This window comes from Lithobates pipiens, unplaced genomic scaffold (genome assembly GCF_037356315.1).
Source record: "Lithobates pipiens isolate NorthernLeopardFrog02 unplaced genomic scaffold, aLitPip1_a1.2 Scaffold_3, whole genome shotgun sequence".
NCBI classification, from domain to species: Eukaryota; Metazoa; Chordata; class Amphibia; order Anura; family Ranidae; genus Lithobates; species Lithobates pipiens.
In genome coordinates, this window is record NW_027507790.1 from 134,816,395 (window position 1) to 134,833,081 (window position 16,687).

Consider the following 16,687-nt stretch of genomic DNA (forward strand, 5'->3'; position numbering starts at 1 on the left):
TCCAAGCATACAAAGCTGCTATGCTCAGCAGAGGAGAACTGTAAGCCCACACAGCCCGGTATGTTGGGACTTGTAGTCCTCCTCAGATGCATCTTGCGGTTACATACCGGTAATACCGTAAGAGCTGCAGAGAATCTCTTCACACCCCCCCTCCCCCTCCCCCTCCTTGGTCTCTCTCTGTATCAGCACTGACCTGTACCGGGAGGACACAGAGCCAGTGACACCTGTTGTCAGTGATCCGGGACCTGGCGCAATAATCCCCTTCTCTGTGGTTGCGTCGCGCCGTTCTGATCAGTCTCGGGCAGCAGCTGTCACTCACAGCCGAGCAGAGTGAAGCCACCTCCCCATCCTCTTGTATGGCTACACAGTGCTGTGTATGCAGGAGGAGGAGGAGGAGGGGGAGGCGGCTTCAGTGAAGCCGCCTCCCCCTCCTTCTCCTTTATGGACAGCACTGTGTAGCCATACAAGAGGAGGGGGAGGCGGCTTCACTCTGCTCGGCTGTGAGTGACAGCTGCTGCCCGAGACTGATCAGAATGGCGCTGTCTCTTCAGTCGGAGGGGGAGGGCGCTGGCCTGGCACCCCCCCCCCAGGGTGTGGCACCCGGTGCGGCCCGCACCCCCCGTCCCACTCTTAGTACGCCACTGGAGGCAGCAATACCCCCGTGTTTCCCCGAAAGTAAGACATACGTCTTACTTTCGGGGTACGGCTTATATTAGCCGACCCCTCTGAAACTCCCGATACGTCTTACAATCGGGGGTGTCTTACTTTCGGGGAAACACGGTAGATATGACTGAAACTGTGCTAGTCTCAACTTAGTATTTAAACAAATACGTATAATTCCTCTAACTACATAGATGTGTGTCAATTTTTGACCTCCCATGACATGGGATAGCAGTCAGCAGAATTTAAACACAATAAAACCTTGATTGGAAAAATATTTGGCCGCGGCCTTTATTATTGGCTTAAATAAATTAAATATTAAAAGTTACACTTTAGAACGCTTAAAACAGCTCAGCCACTACGGCTTAAGCTGTATAATCAAATAAAGGGGAATCTCCCAAAAGACAGGTGGAAAACCACCTGTAACCCACACCCCATAACCACGGCCTTTTCAATGCATGTGCTAAGACCAGCATTGAGAATGTCCAAACCTGACTCCTTCCCTTCTATACAAACCGGGAAGCCCACCCTCTAATTCTGTGTGCCTATAAGAAACTCAGAGAACTTTAAAACTTTTTATTGCCCGATTACCCCTTTTTCTCACTTTGTCTAAGGGGCATAAGAAATTGGAATTTAACCACTGCAACCTAGGAATCATTTTAGAAAAAAATCACAACTGTCCCCAGGGATGAAAAATGAGACCCTAAAAAAATCGTCACCGATTGTGTAAATTAGATTGAGGTTTTTAACCTTCCCTAAGTCGTTACCTCCCAAATGCAAAATTAAAATATCAGGTGCTAGCCACTTTAGATATAAAATTCCTAACTCATTAAATAAATCTGACCAAACCATTTCACGCTTCCCATGTCACATCACTTTGAAATCTGTCTGCTCTAAAGCCTAGTTCTTAGAATATACTCTCTCATCCACTCTCTTGTTGGCTTAATGTACAAATGAATGTCCGATAATCCAGACTATTTTCTGAGGACCTGAAATTATTCAAACAAAAGAGTTAGGACGAACATATAAGTTTTCCATCTAACTATTTTCTTGATCAAACTTTCACTGAGACCTAGTCTGGGCTGCTTCAGTGGCTGCCCCTATTCTACAGGAATGCAACATCAGACATGCATTATCTAAACCTGAAATACGTTTGTATTTTTTTGAAAACCATTCAAAATTTAAATTTGCTTAAAGGGGAGCCATCAACATGTACAAATAAACTGCCCTTTAACCACTGGCCTATGCTTAAGATAATCTTATAACAATGCAACAGGGCAAATCAGTGAATTACTACAAATATTAAACACTACCCAGGATCCTTTAACAAATTTGATCTGTTTTCGACTGTCACCTCACCTACCAATACGTCTTCCCATTGTAGTCACCCGTTTTTATGCATAGCTGGAGGGACCAGCTCTAAGATTCTTAGAGCAGCAAAGAAGGCTATTGAAAATAACATTTTATATAGCGTCACTTCAAACTCTAACCAACAAACTGTCTCTGCAGCCTTGCAAAGCCTCCCCAGAACTTCAGTTGAGATTGGCTCCCTAGAATCCACAACCTTATTTGCTTTTTTTTATAGCTTTTCAATGCTTCCCTTACCATGAAAAAACTGAAAAGAGGGAAGATTGTTCAATTTAAGAAAGACTCCCGAAAAAAACTTTTTAGTTTGTTCAAAAATAACAGAGCTAAACCTATCAGAGACACCATGATCTTGCAAAAAGGAAGACCAAGCTTATTGGTATCCTGCCATGGTGGAGGGGGCAAATGAGTGCTGCACATTCATTAACCACTTCAATACAGGGCACTTAAACACCTTCCTGCCCAGACCAATTTTGAGCTTTCAGCGCTGTCGCACTTTGAATGACAATTGCGCGGTCATGCTACACTGTACCCAAATGAAATTTTTATCATTTTTTTCCCACAAATAGAGCTTTCTTTTGGTGGTATTTGATCATCTCTACGGTTTTTATTTTTTGCGCTACAAATAAAAAAATACCGAAAATTTTGAAAAAAAAATGTTTTTTATGTTTCAGTTTCAAAACTTTGTAAATAAGTACGTTTTCTCCTTCACTGATGGGCACTGATGGGGCTGCACTGATAAGGCGGCACTGATGGGCACCAATGAAGTGGCACTGGTGGACACTGATAGGCGGCACTGATAGGTGACACGGATGGGCGACACGGATGGACACCGATAGGTGGCACAAATTGGCACTGATAGCTGGCATGGATGGGCGGCACGGATTGGCGGCACAGATGGGCATGGATAGGCGGCACAGATGGGCATGGGTAGGCGGCACTGATGGGCATGGATAGGCGGCACTGATGGGCATGGATAGGCGGCACTGATGGGCATGGGTGGGCACTGATAGGCGGCACAGGTGGGCACTCATAGGCGGCACAGGTGGGCACTGATAGGTGGCACAGGTGGGCACTGATAGGTGGCACAGGTGGGCACTGATAGGTGGCACAGGTGGGCACTGATAGGTGGCACAGGTGGGCACTCATAGGCGGCATTGGTGTTATACTGTACTAATGGATGCCAATCAGTGCCAAACAATAATGCATGCCAGTGATGCCCATTGTGGGCACTGATTGGCATCCATTATGGGCACTGATTGGCATCCATTGTGCTGACTGGCATCCCTGGTGGTCTAGGGAGGATTACCTTTTCCCTGGTGGTCTAGTGGCGTCCCTGGTGGTCCAGTGTGGGCATCCTCGGGGGGGGCTGTGCTGATAATCGATCAGCACAGACCCCCCCTGTCAGAGGAGCAGCCGATCGGCTCTCCTCTACTCGCGTCTGACAGACGCGAGTGAGGAAAAGCCGATCACCGGCTCTTCCCATTTACACTGTGATCAGCCGTTATTGGATATGGCTGATCACATGGTAAAGAGTCTCCGTCGGAGACTCTTTACCGAGATCGTAGTTGCCGGGTGTCAGACTGACACCCCACAACCACGATCGCCGCGATGCGCGCCCCCCGGGGCGCGCAGCGGCTCATAATCCTGATCACGTCATATGACGTCTGATCAGGATTATGAAACCACTTTGCCACCGTCAATTGCCTATAGGGCGGGCGTCAAGTGGTTAAAACCTTCAAATTTGTTTCCATAAGAACTTTGGGCAAGTCAAACCCACTGGGTCCACGTTTGGCAACAGGTTAGTGAAATGTTCCATCTGAAAACGAGATAAAGCATCCAACAAGTCATTTGTTCTGCCACATATAAATTTTGCTTTAATCCAAATGTTCAGACTCAAACATTTAAAAATGAAATGCCTCAGCAGAACAATGACTGGCAGAGACTGAGGATAAGCAATTTAATGCATACATAACACCTTGTCTGTACTAAAGAGGATTTGCCCGTTTTGAAAACAAGTGCCCAAAGTTCAATTGCCACCAAAATAGGGGATTATTCTATCAAAAGTCTTGCACCTTGACCCGTTAAATATTGGTAAAGAAAACCCTGATAAAAACCCTTTAAATAGGAGATGTGCTGTCTGTGTGTCTGGGAATTCCTTGAGCTAAGGGGCCATTACGTGTAGTATCACAGGTGACTCTGCCTTTATAAAAGGATGCCTTATCTGCCAACTGGTTTGAAGATGATAGTTCCTTGAAACACTTGGAGATGGGCGAGTACCTGCACAATATGTGCCTGTACTTACCCGTATTGGCCAACTACAGTGTTTCATTGAGTTAAAACAGACCCATTTTCTATAATTTGAGTGTGATGCCTGGTTTGGGGGGAGCAGCTTGTCTGATAATTGTTGGCCTTTGAGGAGGAAAAAGATTCAGCCATAGGCCAATAGCCTTAGATCCCCATTGTAAAGATGGGTGTACTGCCAATTTTTGCCAAAATGATTCATCAAACAAACCAAGCCGTACCCCCAAAGATTTTTTAAGCCTCCAAATGTTGAAAAATAACCAGGCTTTTCCCCGAATGTCTTTCGCATAGGACGCTAGCAAATGAATGTTTGTTAATCAGCCATCTTCTATACTCTTTAGATTTATTATCTCTTCCACCTGACTTCTGAAGAAACTCTTTTGATGAGGGGAGAAATGATAATATAGCTAAAAATTCCGCTCGCCAAAACTTCTCCTTGATGTTGGTGGACTAATTAAAACCTAAAGGAGACAAGATGCATGGCAATGCTTGCTTTCTACTTGTTTCAGGAACATTAGTGTTTTGTAAAGGAATATCAGCTGCATTAGAAAGCAGTGATTTAACCAAGGAAAAAAACTGAGTTAGCATTACTACCACTGGATGGCGCCCAAACCATGGCCACAGTTTCTTCATTAGCAGATGAGATTATAGGCAAAGGAGCAGTATTGTTCAAAACAGGAGCATGTAAATTAACCTCTGAAACCTCTAACTGCATTCAATTCCCTAACATTCCTGATAAGAACTGAGGAGAATAATTCAACTAAATGTGGAGAAAATTCACCAGTGCCAGGTACAGCAGCAGCAGGACCTGCCTGTTGATCTCTTGAAGTGCAGACCACTGGGATAGGATTTCCTTGGGGTTGTTGCCGAACTCCAGAGGGGCTTGACGCGCCAGCCGGGATCCTCTCTTCCAGCGCCCCAGGCAGCACTATTCTCACTGGGCTCCTTCTTGCGTTGCACTCCCCCACCCTGCTTTCAGTCGAGCTACCCTTGCGCCGAGGGGGACCCCCGCAGCTACGTGAAGAGAGAGTGCAGATCGGTGAGGGGGAGTAACGCTGGCTCCTGTAGCGACGCCTCTTCGCTGCCCCGCCCCCGGTCGGAAGAGTGTGCTTATGTATGCAGCTTTATTTTACACAATAAATCCTACGTATATTTCACTATGGGAGGCAGTCTTTAGATTTAACCTACTTACTCTACTGAACCACTGCAGCATCTACTGAGAGAACATCTGCTGTATCTGACTCCTGTAATGGTAGTCATGTAATTCTAGTGTGTGACAGGTGTTGGTGGAGGAAGACCCATAGTCACTTTCAGCTGGATAAGTCAAGTTATGCACCATCGGAAGATCTTTGATGCAAGTTTATGGACATTACACCTTTAAACGATTGATTTTTCATTCCCATTTACAACCGCTGGAGATATCTGGTGGTAGTCACACATGTCTGTTTGCAGTTTTGCACTTTAGAGTAAATATTGCATGAAGATATCAAATGCTAATTAATCTATGCCATCCACTGGAGACATTTAGTGTTTGTTCAAGATTTTGCATTATAGTTGATGTGTATATAGGGTGTGCGGTTTATCAAACAATGTTCACTTATATAAGGTTTCATCTTCACAACGTGCAGCCCCTAACAAATAACACAATATAACCTTTTGCGCAGGTAAAGAAATTACATCAAAATTCCCCCTTGTTTCCCATTGTGAGATGTTTGTATTGGACTTTTTTTCTCTGATGTGGCTGCATCAGAACTTAGTACTTTTCTTGAGATGTCTACTAATAGGTTTACTCGTGACCTACTAGTTTACTAATATACATGGTTACAGTCATTGAGTTTCTTGTTGAACCTACATCAGGGCCTATTGTTTTATATTAGCTAGTTCACTGAATCGATGATAATCAACACCTAACATCCCATGCACATTTGGTCTGAGCGCTTGTTCATACTTTTGCCCAAAGTTGGCCTGGGCATCTAGGCATCAATGGCCTTTGGTCACAAAAGTGTTAATGTAACACAAATACAGAAGTATGGTAATACAGAGAAACATTATTTCTGATTTGTGAGGATTAATCTATAGTAAAAAAAAAAAAAAATACCCATCAACCCTGACCATCCTGCTCTAGCAAAGAAAATCTTACACACACAGGTTGCCATCGCAGATCTATTCTACTGAAAATCATATCCGGTTGTCATGTTTAGCTTGTAACCCCAACTCTTTCTGCATTGTTGATCTGGTACAAATATGCAGTAAAGGTAAATATGACTATACGTTGCTTTGTTCATGATTCTGTTTCAGGTAGCATAGTCATAAAGAGTGCAGCTAACTTTTACACAAAAAGGTCAGCAGCAGTCTTAAAAACATTTTTTAACACTGGAATTCTTAAACAAAGTGCCTAATTACTAAAGGAAGAGCTCAAATGCTCATCATTAATGCGGAGGTCCACCCTAAAATGGACCTTCCGCTCATAGGAATTCTCCCCCCCTCCGGCGCCACAATTGGCACCTTTCAGGGGGGAGGGGGGTGCAGTTACCTGGATAATCCAGGTAACTGCACCCACTTCCGGGATAGCTCTCTGCGGAAAGGGGCGTAGATTACGCCCCTTTCCGCAAGTGCCCGCCCCCTTCCGCAAGTGCCCCGCTGCCTGCTGGGAAACACACAGATCCCAGAGGCAGCGGGGACCGTCCTTATTGCGCAGCGCAACTCGCGCATGCCCAGTAGGGAACCAGGAAATGAAGCCGAAAGGCTCCATTTCCTGATTCCCATACCCAAGATGGCGGCGGCAGCAGCCGAGTGACGATCTACAGATCGGCTTCGGGTGCCGACATCGCGGGCGCGCTGGACAGGTAAGTGTCACTATTTTAAAAGTCAGCAGCTACAGTATTTGTAGCTGCTGGCTTTTAAAAAAAAAAAAAAAAAAACGCGGAGTCCCAGTGGACTCCCGCTTTAATGAAGCAACCAGTACTACATGTTTACTATGATAAAAGCATTATCATATTGTCACGTGACCTCTACAAAATGTCCAGAGCAAGTGTCACTCAAGCAAAGCTGGACAATAAGAAGCTCTTCCTCAAATCCCATTCTCCATTTCAGCAAAGGTTACATGACCAATACGATGTTATTACTTAACATGATTTGACTGAGATGTGGTTCAATCACTTGATTTAAAAGATAAATATATTATAACTTCTTATACAATCTATACATAGATGTGAGCAAGATGGTATTGACTGGTGGTAGTAGGGTGCTATTTCACAAAAGGCTCACTTAAAGAGACATTTTTTTCAAATACGGAAATTTAAAGTTTTCACAGACGTACATCAGCAAACTGAATGATAAAATGCCGCCTCTGTGAATCTGAAAACACAGAAAGGACATATTCACCAGGTTTCCCATGGCTCTCTCGCACCAAGAAGTCTCCCTGTTGCTTTAGCAGCTCTTGTGCTTCAATTCGGGGAATTGCACCATGATACCAATCCTGTTCAGACAAAGGCTTTTCACTTGTGGAGATGACGTCAAATACCTAAAAAGAAAGCAAGATTTTGGTTACTTTAAACTTGCTTTTAGACTTTTATTTTTATGAGGATCTGTGAAAAAATCCAGGAAATATAAAATCAGTTCTCAGATTGTGGTTGTGGGAATATCTGGCCATGTATGATATCACTAATGGAGTTAGATTTAAGCGCCTTTAGAACACCTATGATTTAGGCCTCTTGCACAATAGAGTAAAACACACACGTTTTTTACCAATTTGAAATGAGGTGCATTGTTGTCTATGAAACCATGAACACAGCTGAGTAAAGATCAGTAACACAGTGTTGAGTACAGAGAAGTAAAATAAAAATGTAAAATGTTACAACTGAGTGCAGCAATTTACTTGCATGCACGTTTAGTTGTTTATTAGCATGAATATTCGAGTTCAAATAAGTATATTACAACACAGCAATTAAGAAAGATTTTACTCGTCTATATGCTTACGGACTTTTACTTGCCCTCGACAATACTCAGGTCTTTACAGTTTTTTTACTCATTACTTACTCTTACTGCATTTTTGTCAACAAGTTACTGAATAAGGCTCCATGCACACTAGAAGCAGAAAAAACTTCAGTTTTTTAGCTTTAAAAATGTGGCATAAAAGACCCAAATTGAGAGCATATTGTACAAAGTTTAGGCGAGTCTATGAAAGTTTAAGAGCATTTTAGTTTATAGGCATTTTTTGCACTACACTCCCCTCTGCAAAAGTTTTACTCCCAAAATAAGCACTTCACAGACTTTTTGCTGGGTGCCATTTTGGACAAAAAGAGCAAAGGATATTGTGAGCAGAGATTCCTGAGCCATCAAGAGCCATGCCACTCTACTCTTCAATTCTACTCTTCCGAATACTCAGGGTGCTCCAGTTCACGCTATCTCCTTCCAGGATTAATTTTTTATAATTATGTCTTTGTAATCTGGGTGAGATTTATCCCAGAGGTTGGCACAGCTGCAATCAATTGATGTTGTGTGACCTCCCTCCTGCTAATGTCTGAATGTGTAGCTCTCTCATAGAAAGATGGAGTTGGACAGGGTCAAAATATACTTCCTGTAAAGCCAGGAAATAATGTACAGTGACGACACACCTTTTTTTTTTCCAAAAAAAAAAAAAACATTTAAACTTGATGTTTAGAAGAGATAAGAGGAGTTTAAACTGACATTTTTACAGCACCTAAACTTCTCCAGAAAACGCGATAGAGAAGGGTTATTTTCCTGCCTCTGAAGGTCCCTGACAGAAAACGCCTGTAGTACTCAATGTAGTAGTGTAAAGTGCAATGTAGTAGTGCAAAGACACATAGAACACAATATAAGTGCTCCTAGAGGCAGGTGAAAAAAAACATCAGACGACTGTAGAATCAACATTTCAGTCCAGTGTTCATGGAGCCTAAACGTAAATGATTGCACCCATGTGAAATTGGCCTTAGAGATCTAGTTGTGAGGGGAGTATATACATTTGAAGAGCACAGAGAAGCATGTTTTCACTTTGGTTATGGGATTGTGTTTGGCACAAGAAATTTTGAAGGAAGAGGATTTCTATCATATGCACAAACCTTTATAAATATTTTTGGGAAACTGATTGTATTGGATAATGTCACCGTTTGATTTTAGGAGGCATGGGTCTGACGTGTGATTTACATAGTTATTTTCACTAAATTAACATATAGGTTTTCACTGTCACTGTATTGATGTTTACAATTGAAATATTGTTTTATTTATATTTGTCTGAGGGGGAAAACCAGTGTGCGAGCTTCCTGACACAATTTTTTATTCTGTACAATTTATTTGCGCAGGGATGTTCAGGATCTTGTTTGGACACTGCAATAAATGGGCTTGCCCAATGCATGCAATGGGACAGGGCTTTGCACGTAGTGTGGATGGGCTAAGAACTTATCAAATATAAGCTAACACATTAGCAGGCAACACAAACACCCAATAAGGTTATTAATTTGGTGCAAAAAATGTACGTTGTAAAGAGTGAAAAGGCATCTTTCTATAAAATGTTACTAAAAAAAAGTGAAGAAAAATTATCAATCACAATAACCAACAAGGTGTTTCATTGCCTCTCCTAACATTCAACTATCTACATAGTTGCTGTAAATCATGGGCAGGCAACCTTAAAGAGGTGGAGATCTACCTTAACAACATGGGAGCAGTCAAAGATCACTGGGAACACCAGATTTAAACCTATAATTGCCATACTACCATGTCAAAAATCATGTGCATTGCACAGCAATCATGGGTTTAAATCAGGTGGTGAGGAGGCTGTACTTGTGAATGAGCCCTTTGTTGCATTCCACAATAACACTCTTAGGGCTTGTTCAAACGTAAAGTTAGGGTGTGGTAAGACACAGAAGGAAGGATACCCCTTGTGACTTTCGGTGAGTGCTACTGCCCATCGACCGTGACCCATTCAAGTAAATGCAGCCAGTCTGCAAGCGTCCCACAACTGGGAGCTTCTGTGGGGTCCAAGCAGCTAGTAAGGAGGCGATACAATGCCTCCTCACAGTCTGCTTTAACCCCTTGGATGCTATACTGCACAAGGCTGCAAGGAAATTGCAGAGCAGCCTCACTCATTTAAATTTGTCATGCTGGGCAGGGGCTACACCCAATAAGTGTGATATGGTGCATCATTAATGCTGCGGCTGCAACATGCTTACATCCCTGGCTACTGCAGCTAAAGGGAGTGTGGTTGGGGGGAGTGATGGTAAAAACAAAGCTCAACTATGGGTTTTACTGCCCCCCATACTGAAAATAAGCTCTTACTGTCCTGAGCACCCAAGAATGTTACTTTCAAAATGACACACCTGCGACTTTCCTGCCAGTCAGCTGAGCTTTGCCTTAGACTTCTGATATCCTGGGAGTTGGCGAGCTTTCTAAAACCGCACCAACACTCCAGGAGCTTTGGTGTACATTCAGGAAGCATACTAAACCGGCAGGATATCATGGAAGTCTATAATGCAGCTAAAGCTGCCAGTACACTGTGGTACACCTGCAGCACATCAGTGTGAAAGTTACCCAATGGTTATTAGCCCTGTTATAGGGGCTAATGAGCCCATATTGTGGCACAATAGCAACTATATGGGCACAACAGCAGCTATATAGGCAGACTAACTTATTTATGCTATTGTGCCCATATAGATGCTATTATGCATCTATATGAGCACAACAGCATACAGATGCTATTGTGCCCATATAAAACTGCTTGTGTCCATATAATGCCAATTGTGGCCATTGCCGTCTCCTATGGTGCCTAGTGACACTAACCTGCACAGTGCTGCTCGGATCACGTGGGCTGCGGCTACCAGACTCAGCTGGCGGAGTGATATGAACAGCATTGCTGAAATTTCAGCCAGGACTTTAGCATAAGCATCTGCTTAGGCAGGCCATACATGGGTTGAATATCAAAAAATGTTTTATAGAAAATCTTATACAAGAATTTTTGTCCGAATTTCACATCATTAGTGGGCTGCAGCAACACCCGGTTTTCGTGCAGCCATCAAATTTGAGTAATCAGGCATGTTGGAAATTTTTTAAAAACTAACGATTTTCTAATCAACGATGGGAGACTCATGCGAGAAATGTAATCGAAAAAGAAATGCACATTTAGTGCAAGAAACAAAAATTCCCGGAAGGAAGATTGACGGCCATGAAAATTATTTTCTGTAGCAACAGGAGGTGAAATTAAAGGCTTGGTTGATCGAATTTCGAAATCAATGGTGGCACCATCGGATCACAAAATGCACAAAATTAAATTGTCAAAAGAAAATACTTTCCAAATTTGACAATGTATGGCCAGGCTTATGTGACCAGTTGATGCATCTGTGGCGCTGTATCATCGGCGGCTGCCGCCATCCGGGAGCATTATTCTGGAAGTAGTTCTCCCCAAGCATGTTTGTCCAGGGCAGGACATGTGTCAGCAGGTAGACAAGCCCAGGCTATCTACAAGTCAGCTTGCCACGATCGACTAGTAGATCGTGGTCCATGGGCTGCCAACACCGCTCACCGCAGTTTCTTACAATTCTGCAACCTTAAAGTGGTAATAAAGGCTGAGCTGCAAACTCCCGCAGGCGGGGGCAAACCTTCATGCAGCAACAGATTTGCTCGCAGGCTTGATTGGCTTGCAAAATTAAGGATGCTTTTGTCCCTCAGCAGGCACTTTGTCGGACTGGGAATGCTTACCTGCCGACCCGGGTGGACGAAAAATCTGCTTCTGAGCGGAAAAGGAGGAAGGCCCTTGACTACGGCATGGCTCCTTACCTTTCCTGGACTGTGGGAGCAACGTACTCTTAACACCAGTAACATTCTTAATAAAGTCATCCAGCGAGGCTCCAAACAGCACCTCTCCTTGGAAGAGCAAATCTGCGGGTGCTTTCTTAGATGCCTGGTCCGCAGACCAGCATTTTAGCAAAATCAGGCGACGTAGCACCACAGCTGATACTGAGGCTCTAGAGCAGTGATTCTCAACCAGAGTTCTGTGGAATCCTAGGGTTCCTCCAGAGGTTGCTAGGGGTTCCTTCAGCATTGGGCCATTTCTGCCTCTTGAATAAGTTCCCACCGACACAATTGATCTTTTTAGCTATCTGTAAGGAGGTAATTCTTCCCAAAAGCCACAAGTGTAAGGACCATTCTTCCCACTGACCATCACACTAATGTATCATGAGTTGTAGATTTATAATTTTTAGCAGGGGTTCCCCGAGACTGGAGAACTATTTCAAGGGTTCCTCTGTGTTGAAAAGGTTGAGAAAGGCTGCTCTAGAGAGCAAGGGGGCCACATCACAGACACAGTTAAGGCCCTGCACCAACTGGTCTGCCAGCTCCATGCAGAGCGGGGAAGCCTGTTGCTTCTCCAACTCACTGTGGGCGGCACAGTGGTGTAGTGGTTAGCACTCTCACCTAGCAGTAAAAAAGGTCACTGGTTCAAATCCCAACCATGACACTACCTGCCTGGAGTTTGCATGTTCTCCCTGTGCCTGCGTGGGTTTCCTCCGGGTACTCCGGTTTCCTCCCACACTCCAAAGACATGCAGGTAGGTAGGTTAATTGGCTTCTGTCTAAAATTGGCCCTAGTATACAACTGGGGATCTTGGATTGTGGCTCCTTGAGGGTAGGGACCAATGTGAGTGTGCAATGTAAAGGGATAGGGACAATTGTAGACACTCACTCAGGTTGAACTGGATGGACTGATGTCTTTATTTAACCTTACTAACTATGTAACTATGTAACTATGTAACTGTGCAACAATTTAGCCCATTCAGTAAGAGTTTGTGACATCAGGGCCGTGGCTAACACTGGCCGCATTGCTGACCAAACCACTGTAAACATGGACCGGGAAACAGCCTCGGCCCTCCTGTCGCCAGGGTCCTTGAAAGCAGGGGTCCCTTCCATCAGAATCGTGGTTACCTTATTTAACCTGGATACCGGTGGTTCAACAAATCGGAAATCTCCATTTCTTCAGTAAACTCTCCTCAAAGGGGTAACGCACTGCCATGCCTCTCGGGACTGAAAAGGCTTCCCCACTCCTTGTAAATAAACTTATCAAAATAATTTGGGTAAGAAAACACCTTAGCCGTGTGGGCCTGGCTTGTGGGAACCCAAAGGGACCGACACCTCTGTAGATGCTCCCGCCGTATCCTCCATCTTTAGGGTATCCCACACTGCTGTGATAAGGGCTCCTACAAGGGTTTTTTCCTACGCTGACCCAGACACTGAGTCATTATCACTGTCCGAACGGTCCTGGTTTGCATCATCTGAAACTTCAGAATAGGGGCCACCTTCCACAGCAGGACCAGAGTCTGAATCAGAAGAAGACGACAGTGGGGGAGGGTTGTTTTTTTTACCCCCCTTGCGCTTGCACTCCGCTTCCACCCGTGAAACAAAGGAACCCAGGACCGCCGTCAGAGCGTCCATAGGCACCACAGGTGCAGAGGAACCAGTTGCAATAACAGCGATGTCTGGGGAAAAAGTGCCAGCTTCTGAAGCCATGCTGACCCCCACTCGCCTGTCACCACTTAGGGACCTAAGGCAAGTCACACAAAAAGTCCACCCTCCTAGCTGCCAAGACTGAGGGGCCCCCGCAGGACTCACCACCCTGACCCAGGTACTGCGCTGTGCTGCTGCCGTCCGCTCTCCCCTGTGTTAGCCACGGGGTGTTCTGTGTAAAATTCATGCTGTTCCATAAAGAAACAGTCACCCAGCGCTAGAGGCAAAACAAGCTGAGGCTACTAGAACATGGGCGTTGGCAGCCTCAGCAAAAAACATCTAAGGGCGCCGGGAAAATGGCCGCCAGACTTAAAGAAAACGTCCGAAAGGGAAAAAAATGGCAGTGGCTACAGAAAAATGGCCGTGGCCTCTGAAAAATGGCCGTTGTCCACACAACGGCCTCCCAACATAGTGCAAACACTAAAACACCCCACCATGGCCCAAGAAACAGGGAAAAGGACAAGCGAACCACCAACACCCAGTGCAGCCCCTGCCAATAATCAGAGCCCCACCCCCCCCCCCCCCCGGCAGAGGACCCCCGGCCACGTATGTGCACCGCACCTCCATATGCCCAGTCACACAGCGGCCCATAGCATGCGGAGGAGGGAAAGGGACAGGGGGAGAAGAAAAGGAGAGTGACAGACCCCCTAGTCGACCTCCCAGGGAATGCCCAGCTGCTCCATCCTACCGAGACAAGTGGAACCATATTTACCTCTCGTGCAGGGACTGCTGGACGCATTCCATGGACAGACCCATCACACGAGCAGTATGGAGTGACTGTTGGCCACTGCATACTGTGGCATGGACAGCAGTAGCCCGGTCATGTGTGTGCCCCAGAGCATGTAGCTCACTGGCCTCCCCTGGATTAGACGGCGCATGTCATGGCCGACTCAGCGTGTAGCTAAGGTCTGCTCACGCTCAATGGCCAGGCTGGGGAGACTACCAGAATCTATATTATCCAGCCTGTCACCCAGCCCGGCTGTTGATTGTAGATCAAAGGAATCAAGAACGCAGAAAGACAAAAGAATTCCTAGGACCAACGGTCCCCACCGGGAGTCAGGTCCTAGGCAGAAAAAAAACTGAGCTGCTGGATGCAGTGTGAGGGGTTATAGCCAGTAGGACCGTCCCCTAGGCAGTACTGTGCAGCTGTTTTTACATGTTCTGCCTAGTCCTCTCCTGAAGGTGGTGATATAACCCTAAGGTCAAGTTGAGAATGCTGTGTCCATCAATGAACGAAACAGAAAGTAGGCCTAGTCAGCCCTTTTGACCAGTGTCTGTGATAGGACCAGCAGCTCATAATAACCCCCCACCAAAGCACAGGAAGAGCATAGCTGCAGAGGTATCCAGGGAAAGAAAATAGGAATGAAGACTTCAAAAGAGAAGACACCAGCACAAGGGACACATCTCCTCTACTGTATTGCCCATAGTAGTGTGTATATAAATATATACTTTTTTTAATATTTACTAAACTTCAGTAACTCCTCAAATACAGCTCTTCTCCAAAAACAAAATTAATGCAATCTGTTTTATTACAATAAAATGAGTTACTTGCCTTAATCTCATAAATGAAAACTTATATTTCCAACTCAAGGCTGTGTACATGAAGGCTTATTTGAATGAATCATCCTCCTTCCCCAGCCTGTAGCTATTGCAATCTGTTGATCACCCCAAAAGACACTAACAGCTTATATCATGGCCATAACTTTTCTTATCAGTTTTTGTCTCACTATTTTACTTTTAATTGCCGACTTCACACTGTGCACCTCTCATTCACTGTTGCTGAAAACAGCCAACGGGATCTATTTTAACTACAAAAGGAGATGCTTTGCTTTATGATCAATAAAAAGTACTCTGTAGAGAGGGTGGGAAAAGTAAATAAAAAAGAATAAAAACATAGAAGCCTTCCTCTGAGCAATTTCTATTTCATCCAGTTTTTTATTTTTATTTGCATAGTGTATGGTCAACTGCATACTGAAATATGAGGAATGCATGAAATAACTGCCAGGCGAAATCTTAAATATTTATTTAGCCCATGCACATTATAACAAGCATGGGCTACACATTAAATCTACTACAGTGTAATTGAAATCAAATTATGAAAAATATACATTAAGATTGACCTAAATAAAAAGCAAACAAATAGAACCAGCTGCTGCCTCATTGACCCAGTCCCTAAAAGGACACATCACACCTCTGACTCCTTTTGTGAAGCACAAGCTGGCTATCAACTAGTAGATTTTTTTAACAAATGTTTTTACAAATATTCATACAAACATTTGTACAAAAATTATTTGTGCATTCTTTTCAATGACTGGACTAATAAAATTTGAAAAGTACTTCAAAATCTTATTTCCTTTTAACATTTAATTTTGGAATTATTGCATTTTCCCAAACAAAAGCCAAATACGCTGTAAGCAATTTGTTTGTACCAGAATAAATGTAAGATCCTGCTACTTTGATCTTTTGTTGTCAATGTAGTGGTAAACGTTTGATCCCACTAACAAATAAATCAATGCAGAGTTCTTAAAGCAGAACATCTCAAAACATATTCTATTAGTGTATAGCCAGCTTAAAACGATGTTCCACCCATTTAAAAGTCAGCAGCTACAAAAAGTGTAGATGCTGACTTTTAATAAACAGATACTCACCTGTCCCACAGTCCAATGATGCGGCCACCCGACACCTCGCTTCTGCCCCCCCCCCCCCGTGCCCCCGGCATTGCAAGTGTGGGTGCCCAGCTGTGGCTTCCCAGAGCGTTATGGCTGGGCAATCTTCTGGGACCTGTGACATGTCCCAGAAGATTATAGGGAGGGAGGGGGGGAGAGGTGAACTTCCCTCCGGCGCCGTAG

The 16,687-nt window shown here is 44.3% G+C and overlaps 1 protein-coding gene across 4 annotated transcripts in view; it reads right to left on the bottom strand.

Annotated features, from left to right (window-relative positions):
* The window catches only part of FER (FER tyrosine kinase), a 491,045-nt gene that overhangs the window by 270,294 nt on the left and 204,064 nt on the right, over positions 1 to 16,687 (bottom strand). For all 4 annotated transcript variants that reach the window (XM_077462310.1, XM_077462308.1, XM_077462309.1 and 1 more), the window contains one exon: positions 7,649 to 7,852. In XM_077462310.1, the coding sequence (XP_077318436.1) occupies positions 7,649 to 7,852 (204 nt within the window). The remainder of the gene's footprint in view (positions 1 to 7,648; positions 7,853 to 16,687) is intronic.